At 30.6% G+C, this 25,404-nt stretch overlaps 2 protein-coding genes across 2 annotated transcripts in view; one reads left to right on the forward strand and one right to left on the reverse strand.

Moving 5' to 3' along the window:
- Positions 1–525: 525 nt before the first annotated feature.
- Positions 526–25,172, reverse strand: Pex6 (peroxisomal biogenesis factor 6). Its single transcript, XM_072519529.1, has 10 exons — positions 25,046–25,172; positions 23,903–24,782; positions 21,473–21,696; positions 19,567–19,963; positions 15,421–15,588; positions 15,158–15,304; positions 7,426–7,599; positions 2,646–2,775; positions 2,329–2,468; positions 526–718 (listed from the first exon to the last, which is right to left on the reverse strand). The coding sequence occupies exons 2-10, from the start codon at positions 24,765–24,767 to the stop codon at positions 567–569; spliced, it is 2,397 nt and encodes a 798-aa protein (XP_072375630.1). The 5' UTR covers positions 24,768–24,782; positions 25,046–25,172; the 3' UTR covers positions 526–566.
- The window catches only part of igl (IQ calmodulin-binding domain containing protein igloo), an 838,464-nt gene continuing 817,446 nt past the window's right edge, over positions 4,387–25,404 (forward strand). Inside the window, exon 1 of the mRNA XM_072519539.1 lies at positions 4,387–4,491. The gene's annotated coding sequence lies outside the window, so the exon portion shown is untranslated. The remainder of the gene's footprint in view (positions 4,492–25,404) is intronic.

Here is a 25,404-nt window from a genome sequence, read left to right on the forward strand (position 1 = left end):
ACGAAATGGGCAAAAACACAAACCTCATACAAAAATACCACTAGGAAGACTCCCGAAGAGGTGATATGACAGCTGGACATCTAACATCACAAGAGGGGGATGATATAATAAACAGGACCATGTCCTAGAAGAAGAAGAAGAAGAAAATGAAGAATATTTCAATGATAAGTTGTAATTTAATTGATCATTTATCTAATATAATCATGCCACTATGTTATGCATATTCAGTTTCAAGTTTTGATACATTTTGATAGTAGGTTCTACACACTTATCTTATGTATATAAATGATCTAGTTCTTCTTCTTCTTCACGTGCCATCTCTGACTCTCATTTTCTGACTTTAATTGTATTTAAACCCTCTTTATCTTTTCCCATTCTTCTCAACACCTCGACATTCGTGACTCTATCCACCAACTTATTCTTAATATCCTTCTGTAGGCCCATAACTCTGTATGATTATTATATCCTTCTGTATGATTTAGTTATTGACCTGTAAACAAATATCTTTCAATAAATAATACTATATTCATTATTTGATTTGACAATATCTTTATTTACACCAACAATTAATTATTCGAACTAAGCTCCATCTTCAATTTTTCAAAATACACCAAGTCTTCAGCGCTAATGGATGGCTTCACATTTACCATTGCTTGCTTAAAATCTTCAAAATTTACAATAACATCATTTGAAGCCGCCTCTTCGGCTGATAAATCTCCTAAAAACAGTTATAGTGAACATAATTTCTCATTGCTACTAACCATTTGATATTATAAAATCACATAACAATATTCTAGTTTACAGACGTATGTAAATCCTTAGACGGGGTACTTTCAACTATGGTCACTTCAAACGTCAATTTTGTGAATAACTTTATGCAATATAACAAAAAGTAAAGTACCTAAATAAAATATCCGAAAAATCCTTAACCGTACGTATTCCCTCAGCGTTATTTCAGCGATATAACATATACCTGCCAAACATTTAATATAAAACATTATAAAATCGGTGCCTATACATGTCTAGGAAATAAATAAGATATTTGCCATGAAAGGTAATACAGAAGAAGATAAAATTGCAGCAACAAACACATTCAGTCGAATCGTGTAAATGTGATCTAAAATCGTTGTTTAATCGAAGGTGTTGTGGCTTGGTTTCAAAAGCTATCCAAACTTAACTTAGGTCCATAAAAATTGATATACTGCTTTGAAGTCCAAAAACCAACAATCGCCGCTTGAAACACCCCTATCTGGAGACATGAAGTTAACACATTCGTACCTATTTTCAAAAAGTGGACCGCCGTGACGCAAACTATGCAACTGTCTTGAATAGTTTAGTTAATTGATTGCCTGTCAAAAGTATAATCGACGGCGATAATGCAGTGGTCTACTACAAACCTCTCTTAGTTTCTAGGCGAAATGTGCTCCGTAGAAAAACTAACAAACTGTCATAAATCTATAAATATCCTGTATAAGTTGTAAATTGTAACCCATTATTATGTAGCAGCTAATAAAACCTGCATGATGCAACATTTTCTCTAAATTAATCAAAAATTATCGTAATGTAAAGAAAATATTCAAATTTATTAGTTTATTACGGAAATTACCTATTCTTAGTTAGATTCAAAATCTTATCAATTAAAAATATATTTATTTTTGACCTTTACATTTCCGAAGTGTAAATCGAAAGGTGTAACGATAACGCCGCCAAATGCCGTCAACGCTTGCTAACAGCTGCTAGATCTCTGTGTGCCCACACTCCCAGTAACAACTGACCACTACCATCGATACGCGCGGGAAATGGAGTACCAAATGTAGGTAGGTAGTACCAGTGTATAAAAATGTAGTTCAGTACGACGAGAACTAAGAGGATATTTGCTGCAACTGGAGAAGAAAATCAAAAACGATATATCACGGATATTCAAACATTAATCAGACGAGGAAAATCATTTTCCCGAAATCAAGAACTGGAACAAATATATAAAACAGCTAAATTACAAGTGAATTGCCCTAGAAGACGAAAACATCAGAGAAAATCAAAATCTTTAAAGACACCCCAAGAAAATATGATGCCAAAGAAATGTGCTTTAAATGTAAGATGCCAGGTCACAACCGTAAAGATTGCAAGAATCCTTGGAAAAAATTATGTTCGTGTTGCGGCAAAGATGGAGTTTACAGCAGAAACTGCTGTATAAGCCGTCAGGGAAATGAGTAACAAACGCTACCCGTCACAAACGCCAATTGAAACTGTAGTTAATTCCCATTAAAAACGGTAGATAACATAAAAATGTCACAAGATCACAATTTCAGAACAATATTAAAATCTTACCAGATTCGATTTTTTTAATAAGACGTCTAACTGAAAACATCCACGCATTTGAACATATACCATAAAAATCAGCTCCAGTAACATTCTTTGGGCACACTCTAACAACTTCTGCCAAATCCACTTGGTCGTCCAATTTAAACCTGAAAAGTAAAAAATTTGCTATTACAATCGTATAAAATCAAATTGTGGTATTAAGTTAGGGTATACTAACTAATCTAGATTTTATAAAAATGTATTTATACTCTCTTCCGTATTCCTACCAAGTTCCCCTATTGGTGCAACTTACACGTAATAAGTAAAATTAAAACATAACTTACTTCCTAGTAAGAGCTTTTAAAACTGAAGTTTTTGAAATATCATCTGTACAAGGTCCAACGTATAGTAATTTGTCAAAACGTCCAGGTCTTAATAACGCAGGATCTATTAAATCTGGTCGATTAGTTGCACCTAAAACGAATTAAAAATGTTAATTCGTTAATTAAAAATTAAATGTTAACACGTTAAGCGCCACCATGCATAGTAAACAAAATTAAGTGGACCAAAATATTATAACCCCAAATGAACCTTTTCAATTCAAACTTCCTCTAAACTCCAGCATCTATACTGCAGCACTATTTAGTTTGTTTAAAGTCATTAAACATGTAAATATTAAAAACATCCCTTGTTGTCTGGTCCTTTCAGACTCTCTCAATGCAGTCAAAGCTATGCAAAATGTATACCCTAAACACCCCATTGAAAAAATGATCAAGGCCGAACTAATGGAAGCTCAAGAAAATTCAGAAGAATCCACTTCCTGTGGATATCATCTCATATAGGTATAAAAGGGAATGAACAAGCAGATACTAGTGCGCGTAACGCTATCACCAAGGAGGCATTAGAAACAGAGTGTCGCTAGCGATCTAAGTGTATTTCAAAAATAAGGTGTTAAGTGCGTGGAATCGGGAGTGGAATGATTCCAGTTCTAAACTCAGAACCAACCACCAAAAGTGACATTTCTTCATGGAAGTCGACTGCCAGAAGAAGAAGATCTCAAATTATTATTACACGACTACGACTTGGACACTGTAGGTATACTCACGCCTATTTCTTCTCAAATAGTGAACCTCCAAAACTCGAAATATGCAATACAGTAGACAGTATAAACCACTTCTTGATAGACTGTCCTAAATATATAAATCAAAGACATTCTTATAATTTTCCAAATAACCTGAAAGCATTACTTGACAAAAATTTTGTTCCGGACAATTTATTAGGTTACTTAAAATGTATAAACATGTTACACAAAATTTAACATAATTAATTGTTACAATGTTTAACTGTTTATAAATTATAATTAATTGTTACAATGATTGATTGTTACAAATGTTTAATTTAATATTGTTACAAATGTTACAGAAATGTCGCTAATAACCTTCGGTGGATGCGACTTTGTCTTTTTTAATAAAAATAAAATATTAAATACGTTTACAATATTTGCTTATGCATTTTAAATAATTATTCTTCAGTTTCAGTACAAAATCTTTTTGTATTGTTACTTAACATTGTTATTGTTTTTCGAATTCAAAGCTAAAAATACGACATCCTAACGGAGCTGCTCGATCTTTCATAGGCGCCAACATGGTATTATAATAAGAAATATGTAATCGATATTACATTCGGAATTTTAGAATTATATTGAATAAATATACAAAAACATTTCTTATTATTAACAATCTAAATTTTATGCAACGTTGTTTAAGTTTAATTATTCAAAAAATAGTGATGTTAATTAAATCGATTACACAATCGTACGCCATTGATACGGGAATACTTCAAGTTGCAATAATATGATAGTTAGGTGGCAAGTATGGGACAGTCACAGTACAGTGTTGTCAATAATTTATAACCTTATACTAAGTCTGTTTACCCATAAGTTTGTTTTGATCAATTTGATTCGCAATAAATATAAATAATTTTAATAAACAGTATATAAATATATAATAATAATAAATACATAAATTAATATAGCTTAATAGGTTTAAAAACTAATTATGTTTGTGTGTGCAAAAATGCCTAAACAACTAAGTAGTCGTTGTCGAGAACCGGTTGCTTGTTTAATAGATTATTTTGAACAAGAGTGAAATAATGGAGGCCCTTTTTTTACCATTGAATGCAATGAAAAAGGTAATTTAAAGAATTTAAAATATATAATTTTGTATTACAATGTTTTATTATGTATTTTTGCGTGTTCCAGCAGCCTTAAAACTAAGTTTATCTACTTTTAGTATTATTTCTCAAGCAGTTAAAAATAATGAACTTTTAAAATCACTTCCTAAAAAACGGCATCACAAAAAGAAACTAAAACTAATATAGAAGAGTTGAATGTTAGTGGTATCCGTGATGTTATTTACGACATGTAATCAACTAATAGTATTACATAATAAAAGTTACTGATTTATTTAGTGCCTCAGTATTTGAGGTTTAAATTTTAAATGTATTTAAAATTATATATTTTTATGTGATCTTTTATAATATTATGGATTAAACTTATCTCGATTTTCACGTTATTAAAAAGTGAAAAAAGAAATTTTAAAAATGTGATTATTTTCTTCATTTTAAACATTTGACTAGCGTATTCCTTAATATTTGACATTTTGAAAATTCTCCACTTATTCCCTATTCTGACGTTTTTGCAACGCTGTGGGATTCTGACGTCGTAAATCTTGAATGATGAGCAATCTTTTTTATATGAAAAATTCTATATGCATCTCGTGACCGCAAATAACGTTATGATTAGTTGTAAGTCTATCGATTCAGATTGTTCTGTACTACCAGATGCAGTTGGATTAAGAAACTTCATCATACCTGTACTTAACGAGTAGTTTGATATTGCTCTTTAAGCTTTTCTTTTTAGTTTTGCTGATCCGGATTCCCATTTTCTCCTAGCATCCCTATCTCTCTTAGTGCCCAGCGGTGACGTGCATTGCAGCGAGGATTTCTCTTGAGCGATAGCGACGCCAGCAATTTTTTCGGCGCGTTCATGGTTTGTTGTTACCACTTTTGTTTCTCTCTGAGAGACTGTTTCTCTCTTTTTGTCTCTCTGAGAGAGAGAGAGAGAGAGAGAGAGAGAGAGAGAGAGAGAGTAGTGAAAAATTAGTTGGCTTTCCAACAGCATGTTAAAATTTAAAATATCTTTGAGCACGTTCGTTAACAATAAATAAGATGGAACAAGTAAAAATTATTTCAAAATGCAAAAAATAACAATGTAAGAAAACATTAGAGGAATAGTATTTCTTTAATTAATCATTAAGGCTAGTTAGTATGATTAATCATTAAGGTGAGTGTAGTTTTAAATTTTGTTGAATATATTGCAATATATGTTGCTTAATTGCCCCGTGTCTGTTTTATAATTTAAAGTTTGTTTATTTTTGTTAATGTGGTACATCTCCAAAAATAACCTACTTTTGTAATTTTCAGTCTGTGCCAAAATACGAGCATTGTTGTAGTCTAACAGATGACCGGTGTTTTTGTAGTGCTCGACAACTGCACAAGAATTTTTTCCTAAGCGGCAATCACTTTTGCTGTGTGATACGTTGTTTTAGCCACTGCGATGTATGGCCAATGTAGCTTTTTTCACATCCTAGACACGGTATTTCATATACCACATTACTCCTATATAAGGTTGGTACTGGGTCTTTAATTTTAGAAAAAAGTTGTTTGCTATTTATGGTATTGTATTTAGCTATATTAATATTGGAAACATCTTTAAATATGGATACGACAGACTGGGTTAGACCGTTAATATTGGGGAGTTTTTTGTACTTGATTAACTCATTGTTAGAGTCAAGGACAGGACCATCATAGAAATTACTGCTGTAAATGAGTTTTTTTAAAATATGTCTAGGATAGCCGTTGTTTCGAAAAATTTTGTATAATATGTCCAGATTTTTTTGTAACAAATTATCATCAACAATGGACATTACCCTGTTTTTCATACCCAATACTGTATTATATTTTTGACGAGTGGTGTGGTTTGAAAAGTAATTCATATACCTTCCCGATGCTGTTTTTTGATACTAATCCAATGTCAGAATATTGTCATTTGTTATTACCTTTGTGTCTAAAAATGGTATACTAAGATCTGTCTCGGTTTCAATTGTGAACTGAAGATGTGTTCCAAAAATTTGGGAGTAAAATTTTTCATTGAAACTGAAATAAGTGTTATTAAAAATGAACCTGAGAATTAGTAAAAAAATACCTTTAGATAATGTCATATATTTTACAATCTGACAAAGGTGGATGTACGGTAGCTATGAACAAACAGGATTATATCGACAAAACATTAACGTTGTTAAACGACAGATCGACATATATTCGTTTGGACAAAGACCCTACTACAGTGATACAGAAAAAATATAATGACTTAATAAAAACATTAAAAAACCAACATCAACTTACTGAACAATTTGCAAAAAAGTTAACAATCTATGACTCATGTTCTCCTAAACTTTATTGTTTGCCTAAAATCCATAAATTGGACGTTCCTCTCAGGCCTATTGTAAGTTCTTTAAAGTCCACTACGTACAACATTTCTAAATTTCTTGCTGATATATTAAATGATGCCTTTGAATACCGCAATAATTCTAATTCTAAGGACACATTTACCTTTGTCGATGCTGTTAGACGATTTATCTAATTTTAGTAAATTTTAATTGTTACTGTTATTATTATTTTTTTTTACTTTTCTAAGCTTTTTCAGTAACAATAAAGCATATTTCTATTCTATAAAGTTCCTGGAAATTAATAAACCGATTTAATTATTAATGAACAACAATTACTTATTTCTATTAAGTAAAATGTTGCTAAAAAAATAAACATTTTAACTCCAATTCATTCACTCAAACTAAATAAACGCTCTGAATTTTCCAACTAATCTCATACAAAATCATCTATGACTATTTAAAATTCCAAGAATTGAAACATCCCCTCCGCTTTTCCAGGAATACTAAAATTTTTATCGTCAAACTTTTATTAAATGATCAATCTTCTTTATTACTACTGAAACTTATTATGCACCCTAACGGTGACGCATTGCATTCAACATCATAATCAACTTACCGATAATAAAGATTGTCGCTGAATCATTCAATCCATCCATCTCAGAGAGAAGCTGTGACACGACGCGGTCCATCACACCCCCTGAATCACCAGATATTCCCCTGTTCGGAGCTAAAGAGTCTAATTCGTCGAAAAATATTATACAGGGTGATGCTTCACGCGCTCTTTCGAATACTAGAAAACAAATAAACGTTAAATCATTTAAATAGAAAAATCTTCAAAATTATTTATTATGCATTAGTGTCAGATTTTCATTCTACTCAAATATTATTAACCTTATTCCTTTCACTGCGTTTTTGTATAAAAAATTATTTATTTTTCAAAGTAGTCTCTCTAGTGCAATATATTTAACTGTTTGTTTACTACGCGGAATTGGTCTCTAAAAAGCTACTGTTGAAGGAGTTTTTAATATTTACACTAGCCGCTGCTACCGTCTCATATAATCCAAAAGGTTTTCTAGTCAAAATTTTCTTGATTGTTAATCAAATAAAATCGTAACGAGCCAAATCAGGCTAATATGAACTCATAATTAAAATATTCTATTATATCTCATATCTACAATTTCGGTTGGGTAACTTTTATAGTAAGAGTAAGTTTATGTTTCCCATGATCAAATTGACATCTTCGATTGGAGAATGCTTTGACAATATTGGTACAAGTCAGTTAATAAGTCACTAGTTGGTGATGATGATCTGTAGATTCCTAATATTTTAATAAAATAGTTAAAGACTTAAAATCTGTTATCATTTCCTATGGGTAGTTCTTCGTAGGGCTCTAAGAGGTGATGGGAACTGAATACTATATATCGACCCAAATGTCAACCTCTCCTGTTCGTGATGTGATTTAGATCATCCGGTAAAGTCAGCTGTTAAACCAACGAGGCTCTTACGGAAGAATTATTGCCGGTATATGCAGTTCTCCACTTATTGCTCAGTTGTAACAGTTGCGGGTGAAAAAGTCGATTGTGGTCGATCATTTACCCTGGAATTAAGAAATTAATATCAAAGGCGGAGTAACTAGTAATTAGTCAACGGTATTAGAATGCAGAAGAAAACAAAGATCCACTGCCTTAAACACTTATCAAAACTATCTCTAACATAATTTATTATAGCGAGAATAAACATACAGATTTCGCATACTGATCATGAAAATCTTAATTCAATAGGAACATGGAGACTTAGAACAAACAGATTATCAGCAGGGGTAGCGTGTTGAACTGGTGCTTTAACAACAGAACACATGTCAGTTATATAGATCCAGAATATGTCATTTGGTGTCATAAGTATTTCTGTTTTTGAAGTATTTTCGCATGAATTTTCTATGCCTACAGCAACAGCGATTACCTCATTGTTGTTGTCCATGGCGTAAGCAATTTCAGACTTGATTGTAACCAGATTGCATTTTGTATATCTATTTGGCCTTAATCCTGACTGGAATGGATCCAAGCCTAGTGGATAAAGCTATATATTTTTGAATATTTCGTTGTATTCTGGATTTATCCGATTAATACTATATTATCCTGTTCAAATAAATAACCGTTTCTAATTTGGAGTAAAAATGAATATGATTTTTATTGCTGTCTTAGTTATATCTTTTGGAAAATAATTATGTTGCAGATTCCTAATAAAAAAAAGAAAGCAAATAACATTTAAACTTCAGTTAAACAAAATTCCACTATTTGAAAGAGTGATATCATTTAAACGCCGAATATCCTCAAAGTTAAATGTACACAGCGGCTCTCGAAAACTACCCGTTTAATTTGCGTTTTCTCATAATAAATCACACAATGTATAATTAGTACACTTATTTGTGCTTCTCTGATTATTGTTTACAAGTAGCAGCTACGGTTATACAAACCTGAATTCTTTTCGCAGCGATTATTGAAAAAATATTTTTTTTTCAATAGTAAAAATTGAGCAAAAAATTGTAATGAAATAAATTTCATTTACATGTTCCGTTTCGTTAGATATTTAGAACGTTAGAAGTTAGAAGTTTATAAAGTAAAAATCGATATTTTACATTTCATTTCCATTCCTTTTCAAACATTTAGCAACTTGGGGTTTGTAAAGAAAAGCAACGGTAACACCAATACACGTGCCGAAGCAAGAACCGTTCATTTACATGCTGTGCTGGCGGAAGTGCATATGTTGCATTTTGTGATTATATTTTGTGCGGTTGAAGTTTGTGGTGATAAACCGAGTGTTATTGGAGTTTGTCGTTTTATAGTGAATTTTTAGTTATATTCTGTGATTATTAAAATACAATGGATGAACAACCGAGTTGTTCCAAGGTTCCAAGAGAAGACAGCATAATTCTAATGTGGATTCCAAAAATAAAACGTCGCGGACAAAGAGACGGAAAATGTAAACGTCAGAAGAGAAGGTAATGATACGAAACGTTTATGAAGTCATTGTCGGCAGAAAAATGGCTTCAAATGTTAGCCAAGCAGTCGACATTTGTAGCAGTTTAACAAAAGTATCCGTTAGCTGTATTTATCGTGTACTTAAAAACATATCAGAAAATAAAAAGCAAGAAACAGGTAAAACTAGAGATAGAAAAAACAGTGTTTTGGATGACGAAAGAAGAAATATATAGGTCGAAAAATTCATTCATTATATTTTCGGAGTGAAATTCCAACACTAAAAAAAAAAATTCTCAAGAGCTCGAAAACGATGATTTCTTACCCAAGATATCTCGTAGAGTATTAATCTAGGGGTATGCACGAAATGAACTTTCGATATGTAAAACGCAACAGAAAAAGTATGTTTTTTAGACAAAAATGAAATTATTGTGTGGAGAAGAAAGTATTTACAAGAAATACGCAAAATTCGCAGCATTGGACGGAAATTATATTATTTGAATGAAACCTGGATTAACGGTCATACAGTTGAAAAAGTTTGGCAAGATTTAAATGTCAAAAGTAAACGCATTTATAGAAGACTGGTCCACAGGATTAAAAGCTACATCAGGAAAGGGACGGTGTTTAATCATTACCCATATAGAAAGTGACACAGAGATACACAAGAGAATCTTAATTAAATTAGAAACTGGGTCTGTGGTTATGGACAATGCGCAATATCATAGCAGTAAACTAGAACAATTACAGACGACGGATGGCGGAAAGGGAGAATTCAAGAATGGCTTATAGAAAACGGGATTGCATACGAAGAATCAATGCTCAAAATTCAGCAACTTGACATTGCTAGGTTGAACAAAATTGAATATGTTAAATATGCTGTGGATGAAACTGCAAAAGATTATGGTGTCAAAGTTCTGCATCTACCACCTTATCATTGCGAACTTAATCCCATTGAACTTATCTGGGCGCAAGTGAAAGGACAAGTAGCACGCAATAACAAAACGTTCAAATTAAAGGAAATTAAGGAAATTCTGATTCAAGCAATCCTCCATGTAACTCCAGAGAAATGGGCTAAATGTATAGAACATATAGTTAGAGACGAACATCATATCGAAGTTTTAATAGAGTTAATTATAATTACATCAGGTGAAAATAATGACAGCGGTAGCAGCACTGCATCTTCAGAATAATATTTTCTAATAGTTTAGTAAGTGTGTAGTGTTTAGTGTTTGTGTTTAAATCATTAGAAGAGTACAATGTTTTGTTACATTGGAAATTATTCTTGTAGGATTTTAGTTTGTTTTCTTTCATATTGTTTAAGTTTTTTGTTCATTTTATTTAATGGAACAATATGGCTCTTGGCGAGCACCTATTTAAAAAAAGTAACGCACCAAAAAACATACCTCTGGGGTGGTGTGGAAATTGTCTTAAAATTTGTTAAAAAAGAACTGTTTAACTCTTTAAGGACGGCTCACGTCAATAGACGTTTTAGCGTAGTTTCCGCGACAGCCCGGTAGCATCAATAATCTTTGTGCAAATTTACTTGTTTTTTATAGCTTTTCAAAGACCGTTTTCAAATATACAAATGACAGTTATATTTATTTTTCTATAACTTTTTGCTAGTGATATTCTGTATTTTTAGGGAGAATGTTGGAAATGGACCAAAATATATCTTTTTACGTGTTTAATTTATTGACGTTTCGATCTCTATTCCAGAAATCGTTTTCAAGGTTAGGAAAAAAATAGAACAAATTATATAAGATTTCATAAATAAGGTTATATAAATATATAATAATTATAAACAAATAAAATTAATATAACTATCATTTATATCTTTGAAAATGTTCTTTGGATATAGAGAATCGAAACGTCGGTAAAAACCTATTGTGGCCTAATTTGTGGAACAAATAATATTTAAAAAATATAATATAATTAACGTTGAAATAAAAGGTACTGGATTTTCCCACTTCTCCACCTTCAAACGATCAATTCAGACTTCTAATTGATTTATACCAATGTTTAAAATATAGTGCTTTATCCATGATTTATATATATATATATATATATATATATATATATATATATATATATATATATATATATAAATATATATATATATATATATTATATATATATATATATATATATATATATAGATATATATATATATATATATATATATATATATATATATATATATATATATATATATATATATATATACAGGGTGGTCCTTAAGTAATTGTACAAAAAGAAACAGTAGATTCTACACTTTAAAATATTACGATTTAAGCTAAATTGCTTTAATAAAATGTTGATATTAAGAAAGATACAGGGTGTTAAAGTGCAAATTAAAAATTTTATTTTTGGCTATAACTTTCATGTTTGTAAACATTTCTGCATAAAAATTTACAACTGGGTACTTTTAAATATGAGAAATTATAATTTGTAGCACACTTTGATGTAGCGGATAGAGGGCGCCACATATGCCACATATGTGGCATAAATTTGCACTTAACTTTTTTGCTCTTTGAGTGAACTGTATTTGTGATACAAAATATTAAAGATACATTATTTCAACAAAAAAAAGGTATACCTGTTAATAACTTTTAAACTCAATAGTTTTCGAGATAATCGCATTTTACAAATCAGCTGCATATTTCTGAGTTAAGGCAATTACCCCAGGCAACGAAGAAAAAATAGACAAAAACATTAATAAATCTAAATTTTGGTATAAAATACCAATAACTAAAGTTAATAGTTAACGAAATATTAAATAAAATAAATATATCAGCAGGATAATTAATAATAGGATATGACAAAAAACAGAATAATAGGATTTTACATCAAACATTTTATATTTTATGTTAAATTAAAGTCGTAATCAAAACATTTTGTTTACAAACCAAATTAAGAAATAGTTAAACTAAATTACTAAACTTTTTGTTAAAGTAAGTGTTCGATATGTCTACCATTTTCATTAATTCATTTGTCAATATATTCCATAAAAATCATCTCATATTAAATAGCATCATTGGTTCTAAAGAAACTGTTGCAGTATTTATTTCTTCCCATATTTGGTTGCAAATGTTTATGGCATTCTTATAGACACGTTGTTTTAATACGCCCCATACACCAAAATCAAGCGGATTAAATTCTGGGCTACGTGGTGGCTATAATGTATAATGGACGAATCTATATCCAAATCTTATAGTATATTATGTCGCAAAGGTTAAATAATGTATTAAACTGTGATGTATCTCATTCATTGGTTACTTATATACACTCATATAAGCTTACGAGTAACTATAATTACATATCGAACAAATGGACTATTATGATAATGATAATATTATGAACTAACGAACTAATATTATGCTGAACTAAATTGCCTGTTTGTTTACTATATTTATAACAATATCGGTTATTAGGCCAACGATGATGTTTTTGTAAAAATGCTGAGTCTTTAAGGTAAGATTTGTAGCAAAAGTATTATGAAACAAGACACGTGTGTTATTTCATACCTGTGCTTTAGTTTCCATTTGTCATAATAAAAATGGGTAAACAACAATTTACGTAATAAATAATAAGTATTATTTTGGGTTTTTTTATAAATTAAATAATTATATCAATATCTCACCACATTGCCAAGGAATATGACTGCCACGTCCAATCCAACGTTCAGAAAAGGTATACCTATTTAACTATGTTCTCAACGCCTTCTCTCTAGAATGTGGTGGTGTACCATCTTACATAAACCATATATTTTGGTTTTTCAGCATTTTACAATAGGGAAAATGTAATACAACGCCAGTAGGTATAGAAATTTAAGAAGCGATAGAAAAGGGAAATTGTATACATGATGACGGCCAGCGTCTGAATACGGACACGGCACCTAAAGAAGAAGATGAAGAATATTTTCTCCAATAAGACATTTAGCAGCCATAACAAAAATGTTGTAATGTTACATTATCATCTTTGAGTTGTTTTAATAAGAATAAACTATGAATTATGCTTATCTACAGGTATTGAGTGCTTTACCGCACAAATATCACAACTAAGAATTATGAGGCAGCTGACTTATAAAATGCGATTATCTCGAAAACGGTTAAATTTTGAGGTTACTAACAAGTATACCTTTTCTTTGTAAAAATAATGTATGTTTAATATTTTTTAACACAAATAAAGGTAACTTTAAAAGCAAAAAAGTTAAGCGCAAATCTATGCCACACCTATGGCATATGTGGCGCCATCTATCAGTAACATTAATTTATGTATAAAATTATAATTTATCCTACTTAAAAGCGTCCAATTATAAATTTTTGTCCAAAAATATTTACAAACGTAAAAGTTATAGCGAAAAATAGAATTTTAAATTTCCACTTTAACACCCTGTATCTTTCTTAATATCAACATTTTATTAAAGCAAGTTGGCTTAAATCGTAATATTTTAAAGTGCAGAATCTATGGTTTCTGTTTGTACAATTACTTTAGGACCACCCTGTATATATATATACACAGTAGACTCCCTCTATAACGAGAACTGAAATGACAGACTAATTACCTCGTTATAAGCGGATCTCGTTATCTCCAACAACAATAATACTGTGCATACATATGAATATGTAGTTTTCTAAAACCTTAACTTTCTATAGTGAAGCCATTCGGAGCAATATAAGATGCTAATAAATATTGTTTGAATGGCGTTTTTAAAACAAAGTTGTTTACTTTTATTGTCAATGAAATGCATTAAAACAAAAAAAGAGTTGTTTACTTTTACTGTCAATGATATACGTTAAAACAAAAAATCTGTATTCTGTAAATATGTATAAAGCGTATAAAGTTATTTTGTCATTTTTGACTGCTTTAAATTGTCCAGTATTCTATCTAGCATATTTTCTAAAGATGTGAAACAGTTTTATGCTTCTTCATTTGCGTTTTGTTCTTGGATAAAGTTTCTGACAACCTTTAAAACACGTGTGAATGGTCAACCCAATACAATGACACTTGTGAATCATAAATTTTACATTTCCGACTAAGAATCATAAATTGTAAGAAGTTTATTGCGGGCGGCCCGCAGTTAAAAAGGGTATTTATTTATAGCTACGACCGGGCCAAAACGTAAAAAACACGTTTTTCAATCTTATTTTTTCTCGTTATAAGCAAATTTACCTCGCTATAAAGGGTTATAGTTCAATAGAAATTTCACGGGACATCTAATGTACCTCGTTATAAGCGAAACCTCGTAATAACCGTGTTCGTTATAAAGGGAGTATACTGTATATATATATATATATATATATATATATATATATATATATATATATATATATATATATATATATATATATATATATCGTATCTTTAACTTACCTTCTCTAATATTTTGTTCTGATTGACCGACATACATATTTAGAAGCTCAGGACCTTTCACTGACAAGAAACACAAATTACATTCTGTTGCTACAGCTTTAGCAATTAGAGTCTTGCCTGTTCCCGGTGGACCAAACAGCAAAATGCCTAAAACAAACCACAACAGATATTCCTTGTATTTAAATGATCAAATATGTGCTTGTTCAAAAAGTCTGTTAAAGTAATTTTAAACAAATCTAACTTTTATATATTGGTCTACTCACCTGAACGTCTAAGTCCTGATGTCTTAAAAATCTCGGGATGTTTTAGCGGCAGATTTATAGTTTTGTTGATTTCTTCTTTAATATCAATTAAACCTCCTACATCGGACCAAAGAACTTTAGGTACTTTGGGAGCACCTATACTTTCATTGTAATTCTTTTGCATATAATCTGAAAAGAAAAAGAAGGCAAACTAAAACAAAATACTTAATATGCTAAGATAGCCATATCCCTTGTAGTTAACGATTTTTTTTATAATAAATAAAGACACTATTTTGGTTGAATATTCTTTATGAAACTTCTTAAAACAATAAGTCTACTTCCAAATTAAACGATGTAATTTTTTGTTGAGACTCATATTTTTCTGTTCTTTAACATATTTATTACTCTACCAATCTTCCTTCAATCTAACGCATCGTTCTTTTTTCCTAATTTTTGATTTTGTTGAAATAACTTTTTGTTAACTTTTCTTCACGTGCCATATCAGAATTATCCGACGTTCTTTATTACCAGTACGATAATTTCGTACTGAAATTATCGATCTTCTCTCGATTTTTGTTGACACTCATTCCAATCGGTTTTTCCCTTCTTAACTCTATTCCTCGAGTATATATTTCAATATGTTCAGTTTTTCCGCAGTTTTGCTTTTATTTTTTCTTATTCTATTTTTGTTGATTTATTATAATATTTTCCCTTTTTAAAATAAATATAAGAGTCATCCTGAAATACTTCACAATCAAAAGAGAGCAGTGCCAACACAAACAAAAATCAAAGTTGAAGGACTAAATACGGAATCCACGAAATACTTATACAGAAAAAGAATACCAGGGAATAAAATATTAGAACACGATAGCATCGAGGAAACCTGGGAAAAACTCAAAAATAACATAATTAACGCAGCAACAGAAATACTTGGAGAGAGGAAAGTAACAAACACTAACATATCAAAAAAGAAAACACCATGGTTTAGAGAGGAAGTGAAGACAAAATACAAAGAAAAGAAGAAAGCCTTTTTAAAATACAGAACACAACAAGCATATAACCACTATAAACGAATCAGAAATGAAACGAATACTTTAGTTAGACAAATAAAAAGGGAACACTGGCAGAGTTTCTCAAAACAGATGGAACACGACTTCTACAGAACACAAAAAGGAATATGGATAATGATCAGAGGACAAAGAAAAAAAAAAAGAACGAACTAGTAAAAACGAAACACATTCAGAAGAAAACATGGGTAGACTTCTTTCGATCCTTATTTGTTAAAGGTGACGATAATGAACCACCAACACCAGAGGTGACGACAAACGAAGAAATAAATATTGAGGAGGAAGAGGTAAAGAAGCATTTAGGAAATTAAAAAATAGAAAATCACCAGGAGAGGACAGAATACCGAATGAACTCATAAAGTACGAAGGATCAGATCTGACCAAACAACTATTAAAATTAATCCAAAAAGTAATAGAACAAAACAGAATTCCTCAAGAATGGAGATCAAGCATCCTAATACCTCTTCAAAAAGGGAGACAAATCGGACCCGGAAAATTATAGAGGAATTAATTTATTAAATACAACACTAAAATTATTAACCAAAGTGATATCAAATAAACTGAATGAAATTATAACACTAACAGAAGAACAAGGTTTTAAGTCGGAAAGGTCATGCACCGACGCTATATTTATAATGAGGCAAGTGCAAGAGAAATCATTAGAATACACCAAACCGGCATATCTATGTTTCGTGGACCTTAAGAAGGCATTTGACCGAGTTATATGAAAGGACTTTATCTATAAAAGTAAGAACTAAAAAAAGATACCAAATGGGAGAAAATCAACTTAAAATAATCTGCTATGCAGACAACGCAATACTACTCTTTCAAAGTGAAGATGATTTACAACGTATGTTGCACCAATCTAATACAACCGCCAGAAAATTTAATATGCTAATTTCCCCAAAAAAGACAAAATGCATGGTTATAAGAGCAAATTACTAAAATGTAAATTGGAGCTGGAAGGTCAGATAATATAACAAATGATGAGAGTTTAAATATCTAAGCATCACATTATCTAGCTACGGAAAGCTCGAAACTGAAGTGAAAGATCAAGTGAATAGAGCAAACAAAGACGCAGGTTGCTTGAATAAAACAATATGGAGAAATAAAAATATCGGGAAAGAAATGAAAGGAAGAATTTATAAAACAGTCATCAGACCAATAATGACATATGCGGCAGAAATACGACCTGACAGAGAGAGAACAAAAAGAATGTTAGAAACAGCAGAGATGAAAACACTTAAAAATTGATTGGCAAGGCACTATGGGACAGAGCTAAAAGTACAGATATACGACGTAAATGCAAGGTGGAGAATATCAACACCTGGGTAAGAAATAGAAGAGTAGAATGGAGCGATCGGATCAGCCGAATGACAACAAATAGAGTAGTAAAGACGGCAAGAGACGGATCCTCATTAGGAAGACGATCAGTAAGAAGACCACGAAAACGATGGAAAGACAACTTACTGGAGGCACATTAAACAACATGACAGAGTCATGTCTACATAAAAAGAAGAAGAAGCCTTTTTTTAGTGTTCTCCGTATTCTATAAATTGTCTTTTTGTCTATCTCTTGAAGTTTTTCATTTTAATTTTTGTGCTTATGCTTCTTCAATCTTCCATTGAAGTCAGATTACCGCATTTCTGCTGCTCTTTTGCGTTTAGTGTTTAATTTTTGTTTAAAATTCATTAACTTTTTGATACTTATAAAGCACAATACACCAAATACACCAAATACATACAAAGATAAAATTTGAAAGCTTGCATTGAAATCAAATATCTTGAACTCTTGAAAGAAAGATAAATAAAAATAAATTAAATAGTTCCCATGGCGAAACACTCCATGGTTCTGCACAAAATTGAAGGAAACATGTAAAACAACAAAAAAGCTTAGCAAAAATATATGTGAACGACAATTACAAGACTAAAAGACAATAACGAGACTAAGAGACAATTACAAGTTTAAAAAAATGATCATTGGAAGCGTTTTTCAAAAATAAGGGGCATGATTTTTATGGCCTACAAAAAGATATATAGCATAAGAGGCCAAAGAACGGAGCTGAAAAAAATATTATGGATTGACTATCTAAAGAAGGTGTATACAGAGGAACAACAAATAACATTAGAACCAGAAACCACAGATATAAGAATACTAAGTAAAATTACAGGAAATACTCTGAGCAACCAAAGAGAAGTGAACTAAACAGAAAAAAAGAATGGAACAATCACATATGTAGGATAAACTAGTGGCTGCAGTACGACTGGTTTATAATAGACGGCTTACAGAATAAGAGGATAAAAGATAAATAGACCAGTGAAAAATATAGCAAAATATATCTCCCCAAATGTAGTGACAATCTTCCATAGAGACGTTAGTCTGCCAATGAACAAGCATAATTTCTTAGAGCGAGAAAGAAGAAACTAACAGGAAACAACAAGATTTCATGACCATAAAAGGAAGACTGTGTAGTAATATGTTCAGGAATATAAGATATTTGATTAAACTAAGCCAATAACAAACGGCGATATTTAGGCAATTAGTTAATATAAATAATAGGATCTGATGATTGGGAAAGTAAAAAAAAATGTTTCAAATGAGAGATGCGTCAACGTCAAAGTTTTTTCACAAAATAGAGAAAAGTACCTATCAAATAAATATGAACCCGACATGCCCTTTTGAAGGAATAGTCGTTAGGGACTTAAAATTTGTCATACAGTTTCCTCTTTGTCCAAGGAAAAACTTTATTGAATTTTGGGCCAATAGTTCGAATTTCACTAAAGTTACAGATAACTTCGGACACGTAGAGTCTTGAACCGTAACAAACCAGACCATCAAACGTGTAAGTTACTAGTATTTTAGTATGTTACGATTTAAAACAAGTTGTTTCCCGCTTAATTCATTAATAAGTCAATCTATACATCCTATATAGATTCAAATTTCTAAATGTCAATGAAAACGTAAATGAAAGAATAACAAATTTCGCATTTTAGGCAACTCTTTTTCTTGTTGACTTAATTCCTTTCCTTCATTTATTGTTAGACTTGGATATTAAACAAGAAAATAAAAAACAAAAATAAGAACAAAACAACTGTCTTACCTACAGCCTTATCAAAATCGTCCACATCAATCTTAAACATCTTGGAATCACATAATTTCCTACCACAGTTTCTTTCAGCATAGTAAACCAAAGCTCTAAGATCTTCAAAGACAAATCCATGAGTCTTATTGGCAACCTCAGAAAAATCAATGTCAGTTTCTATATTTCTTTCCTCACAAATCCATCTCAAATGTCGTTCCCTTTCTAAATCCGACGGAGTACATATATCGAAGGTCTGCAAAAATAATTTCTTCAAATCGGGTGGTATTTCTTTTTGATTACTGCAGCAAAATAGTAATACTGGGAATGTATTGTTTTCGAACAAGAAGTTAAGCTCGTCTAAGAAGTTTCCCATGATGCGTTCATCAAATTGGCCATCATTGTTTTTACCAAAATTCTAAAATATAATAAAATCCTCTTAATATTAGTTACAAATATTTAAAATTTTTCTACACTAAGTATAAGATGTAGTAGTACGTAGATCAGTAAACCAAAAAGGAATGACCACAGAATAAATAGGAGAGCAAAGTGCAAGCGGACTCACAAAAATTTATAGACCTCAGAACTTGCGAGGTGAGTGACTACCAATGTTCTTCTTCTTCTTCCTCTTTATAATCAATTCTGTTTGTTCATTCGTGGATTAATACCTCTATGAAAGATTGTCACAAATGTTCTGCCGATTGGTGACTTATTTCTTGCTATTCTGACCACGCGGGTATCCTCCATTCTGCTTATGTGGTTATTTCATTCTTTTTTTCTATTTAGTGTCCATTCGTTTATACACTGCACGTTACATTTTATGCTAATGTCTTCAATTATCTTTTGATCTCTCAGCGTATTTCCTATAATTATTGTAAGTACTCTCATCTCTGCCGTTTCCATTAGCCTTTGTGTTGTGGCTGTGTCGGGTCTTGTTTCTAAGGCATATGTCATTATTGATCTTACACTGGCTTTACAAATTCTTGACTTCATCTTAGTGTTAATGTATCTGTCTCGCCAGATAGTGTTACTAAGGCATCTCGCCAACTGAAGAACATATCAACAAATGTGAGGCTTTGAAATATGCCTAAAAAACATTGAATTTAAACTTTCATATTACAAACGATCTAAAACGTTTAAAACTGCTTCTATGTACGTTTTTCAAAACTACACAACTCCAGCTACAAATTCTTCATGGAGGCATTTCCTGTGACGTGCGATCGTTTGTAATGTAAAAGTTTAAATTCTACGGTTTAACGCATATTTCAAATGCCTCATATTTGTTGCCAAAACTCAAAATCAAAATTTCTTCTTATAGGTTTTGAAGATTAGGCTCTAACAATGGAAATTCCACTCCGACCGGTCAATGGAGGGATAAATTTTATTGATCTCATAAGAATCGTAAAAAATTGCAAAAATAACGCAACGTTTATTTATTTAACATCTCTATAAAAACTGAAAAATCGCATACGAAAGCTGCACTCCTCACCTTTAAAACGCATTTTGATTTTTGTCGATAGAACACTCTGATTAAAAGATATCAAATTTTTACCGTCGACTTGATACAAATTTTATTTAAAATTCATTCATATCATAAAATCACTGGTCGCTTCAAGCGTTGTTTCTGAGAGAACGGTTCATTCTACAAAAAAAAGTATTAATAAACATTTTTGTTCAAAATTATCTCAGGTACAGTTTCTTGGTAAACCGATATTCCCCCCCCCCCCCCCCAAAAGTGGACATGAGAGGAAACCTAGATAGAAAGGATAAGAGTGCTAAACCCTTTTTCATCTTTTTTGGGTCGCAAAATTGACATCAACAAAATTTCGCTTGTTCATATGATTTTTAGAGATCAAATCTATGATGAATAAAAGAGACAGAGATTAATTGAAAACAGAAAAGAGAAACAAAAAACATGTAAACTTACTTCAAAATTGTGTAGTGCAACAACACACGGTGCAGCCAACTTAGCAGTGAAGAATGTGTTATGTAATTTTGTTTCATTTTGTGCATAAACATTGGCCATTAATTCGTAATTATCTATTCTGTAATAGTGCATACCCAATTCAGCTGCTAAAGAAGACACAATAATGTCTTTACCACTTCCTGCATTTCCAGTCACAAGAAATGTTGGTTTCAAAGAGAGCCTTACTAAAAAATTATAAAGTGTGTATTGACAATTTGTAATAGTATACTATTTTATAATCAAAGTACAAAATAATATGTCGAAGATGTCACTTAAAATTTAAGAATACTTTTTTGAGAGCGGCCTAAAATTATCAATAGGATAAATAAGGTAAAAAAGGTAAATAAATAAGGAGGACTGGCAAGTTACATGCAAATATTTAAAAATAATATCCAGTGTTGTCTTTAGGTATCAAGTTACCCCAATGGGTACATTCTTTCTTGGAGGTTCAAAAGTTGAACCCAAGATACAAATATTTTAGATCAAATTTTTTGAAATTGCCTATTACTTTATTTTAATTTTATTTATTGTTATGTCTAAAAGATTCGACAGGCTTAAACACAATATATGATTTAGTGTCAACTTCACATATTTTTTGGAGTTAAACGGTTAGATTATATAATAAATAGATGTGTATAATAAGTAATTTTGCAAAGTTGGTGAATTGGTGGTATTGAACATTTATTCTAACAGGTCGTCTATACATTTATATCAGTAACACAATTCTGAGCCATTTCAAAAGGAGCAGTCTTTACAATAAATAAAATTTATTATTTATTTTCATTTTTGTAAATGTGGAAAGTTTATAATAAATTTTTTGAGAACTTTTAAATACTGCACAAACATGTGGATATTAACAAAAGTTCTTTTTAGGGCCATACATAGCACATATCAGAAAGATAAATATATTAAACCAATGAAACTTAGTTAAATGAAGAACACATGGAAATGAAATTATGGCAGGAAGGACACAAATATTAAAACTTCAAAATAAGTGTTTTGGAAGGATTGTTGCCTGACTTAGAAGCTCCTTATGGCAAAGGTCAAAATATATGTATATACATACACAGTGGTGATATCAATGTGGGGAAAGATCAAAGGTAAACATGCTTCTGGCTAAACATCATGGAAAAACTTAGAACTTGGGACAATAATATAAAAACCTGACTATTTAATTAGAGGTGATGTCAATAAAGCCATTACAGCTAACATATAGTAGCCAACATCATTTCCATACATTGATAACAAGCATGGAATTAGGAGAACAAGAAGATTTCAATGTCTCAAACTAAAGATGAAGCCATTAATTCATACCTTTTTGAAAATTGTGCCTCTCATCATAGATACCTGTGGTGAAAAGCTACATTTAAAAATATAGAATATGATGAGTCAAGGGTTAGAGTTCAATTAATGGACATTGTAAGATTATATTAATCCACATACATTAAATACATCACAGATGAAGCTGCTTAATCACATTATATTACTGTGTTACAACTGCCACCTTACCAGTGTGAATTAAATGTGATAAAACTCATATGGGTATATAAATAAAATATAAATTGGTTTGCAAAAATATATTTAACTTTTAAATTAAGTGACATGCAATTTTTACTATAAAATGCTAAAAAGAGTGTAACAGCAACTGCAGGGCAGAAATATATTCAATGTGTTAAAAAGAAATAAAACAAAATATGGGATGTAAATACAAATATACATTTTAATTGAAGTGTCTTCATTATTCTTGGCGAGGACATAAGTGGTAGTGACATTTTGTCAACTTCCGAAAAGTAATCTGATTCAAATTGAATCTGTTATCTAAGTAATACTTTTTATTTAATTACAAGATTTAAAATTATTAATTCTGATTATTCTAGATTATGTTTGAGCTTTATTGATTAATTTGTAAAACATGAGCATGCATTGCACGAATTTTGTAAAACATGACTACAAAATATGTTCAATTAATAGTAAATTACTTCCAATTATTATAGAACTAGTTCCACTCTCCCAAGTCAATATTCAAATATTTTTAGTAATCTATAACTTTTTTGTAGTGAATATAAATTTTAATCGGGATGCCATATCAAATATTTAATAATCTATTGTTTAATGGTAATAGTTTTCAGCTGCAATAACATGAATAAAAAAGTTGTTCATAATACTATTTACTGTAGTATCTAACAAAACTTTGATTTAAAATTTTTATTTAAATTCTGTCATAAAATATAATATTCTGTGGGAATAATTTTACATGGCATTGCAACCTACCCTCTCTTAACTAGAAGATTAATAAGATAAATGACTACAAATGATGATATCTCTTGGGGATATAACTAAAAATTATTTTATACTTTGACTATAGTATATTTGTTAAGCTAAGATACTTACGTTTTCTGAGAAAAGGTTTCACAGCCAGCTGCATTTCTTGAAAGTAATTCTGTAGTCCATAAGGACAAAGGCACAATTCTTTAAATTCCTCTTTACTATCAGGTACCACCTTTGAAGTCCTTTTGGGTATAAAACTTTGTACATTAACACTCTGTTTGATAGCAGTCTCACCCAGAACACAATAAAGAGTCTCAGTCACTTCCTTCTCTTGATAAATAACTTTATTACATTTATAAAATACACTATAAACATTGTTCACCTTACTGTTTAGAAAAAATATGTCTTCTGCTACATATTTAATATTGATTTCTATTAAGTCTCCCTTTCTCAGTAACTTTGGCTTTTTAAAATATCTCTCCAACAGTGCATCTGATAGAGAATTGTTTATATCAAAGGGACAACTTATTAAAGATATGTTGATCTCTTGTGCTATTTTATTTTGGTCCAGGGAACAACAAAGTAGTCTCAAAGAATTTATTAAATTTATATTTGATAAATTCTCGAAAAATGTATTAGATACTAAAAGTTCATGTTTTTCACAACCAGTTAAAGGTACAGTATAAACTATTCTAGTATGTTTGGTTTTATCACAATATAGTTTTAAGACTTTGTCACTGGTGTATATGTTATGGATATTAACAATAACTGTACTGTGTATATCTTTGAAGTCACTCTTGTTTTTTAAATATTTAATTATGAAATCTGTAGAGACGGGTCTCAAATTGTATAAATACTGCCGTTTTAAAGTTCTTGTGTACAAAATATACATATAAAGTATAAACCAAAAAGGATGGTATTTTGGATATTTAGCCTTGATGATACTAAAAAGGATTTTTGCATCCTTAAAAGTTTCTTTATTCATCATGGTTCAAATTGTAACCTAAAACAAATTTAATAAATAGAGGTTACAAAATATGATTACTATATTTTTAAGTCTACCACGTATAAATTATCAAAGAATATATACGCATATGCGTTGTATATTCTTTAATATTATCAAAGAATATTCTTTGATATTATCTAAAAAAGTAAGGATTTGACTAATGGAAAGAAAATATTTAGAAGTAAATTGAACAAAAAAAATAATAGTGATTTATTTTCAACTTTGATACATATCTAAATATATATAGGATCATTACTTACTGTGAAATTACATGTTTAAATTATCCTTTCACTGAAAAATAACTGTATTTTAATCTTTTCCCACATTAAACTTTATTAAAACTAAGGTTAGGGTTAAAGTTTACATTATAAAATTGTTTTTGAGGGTATGTAAATGTAATGAGTATTGCCGAACTGCCTGGCGACTATATATTTTGTCATAGCCTTAGCGACGCGCACCACGTAATAATATCAAAGAATATAGATGCTTCTATATTCTTTGATAATATCAAAGAATATAGACGCTTCTATATTCTTTGATAATATCAAAGAATTTTTTTGATAATATAGGGGAGAGTGTTTTACCTGGGATTATTTTTTTAAGTCGATATTTGGGTAAA

Source organism: Diabrotica undecimpunctata, chromosome 1, assembly GCF_040954645.1.
Source record: "Diabrotica undecimpunctata isolate CICGRU chromosome 1, icDiaUnde3, whole genome shotgun sequence".
Taxonomy (NCBI): Eukaryota; Metazoa; Arthropoda; class Insecta; order Coleoptera; family Chrysomelidae; genus Diabrotica; species Diabrotica undecimpunctata.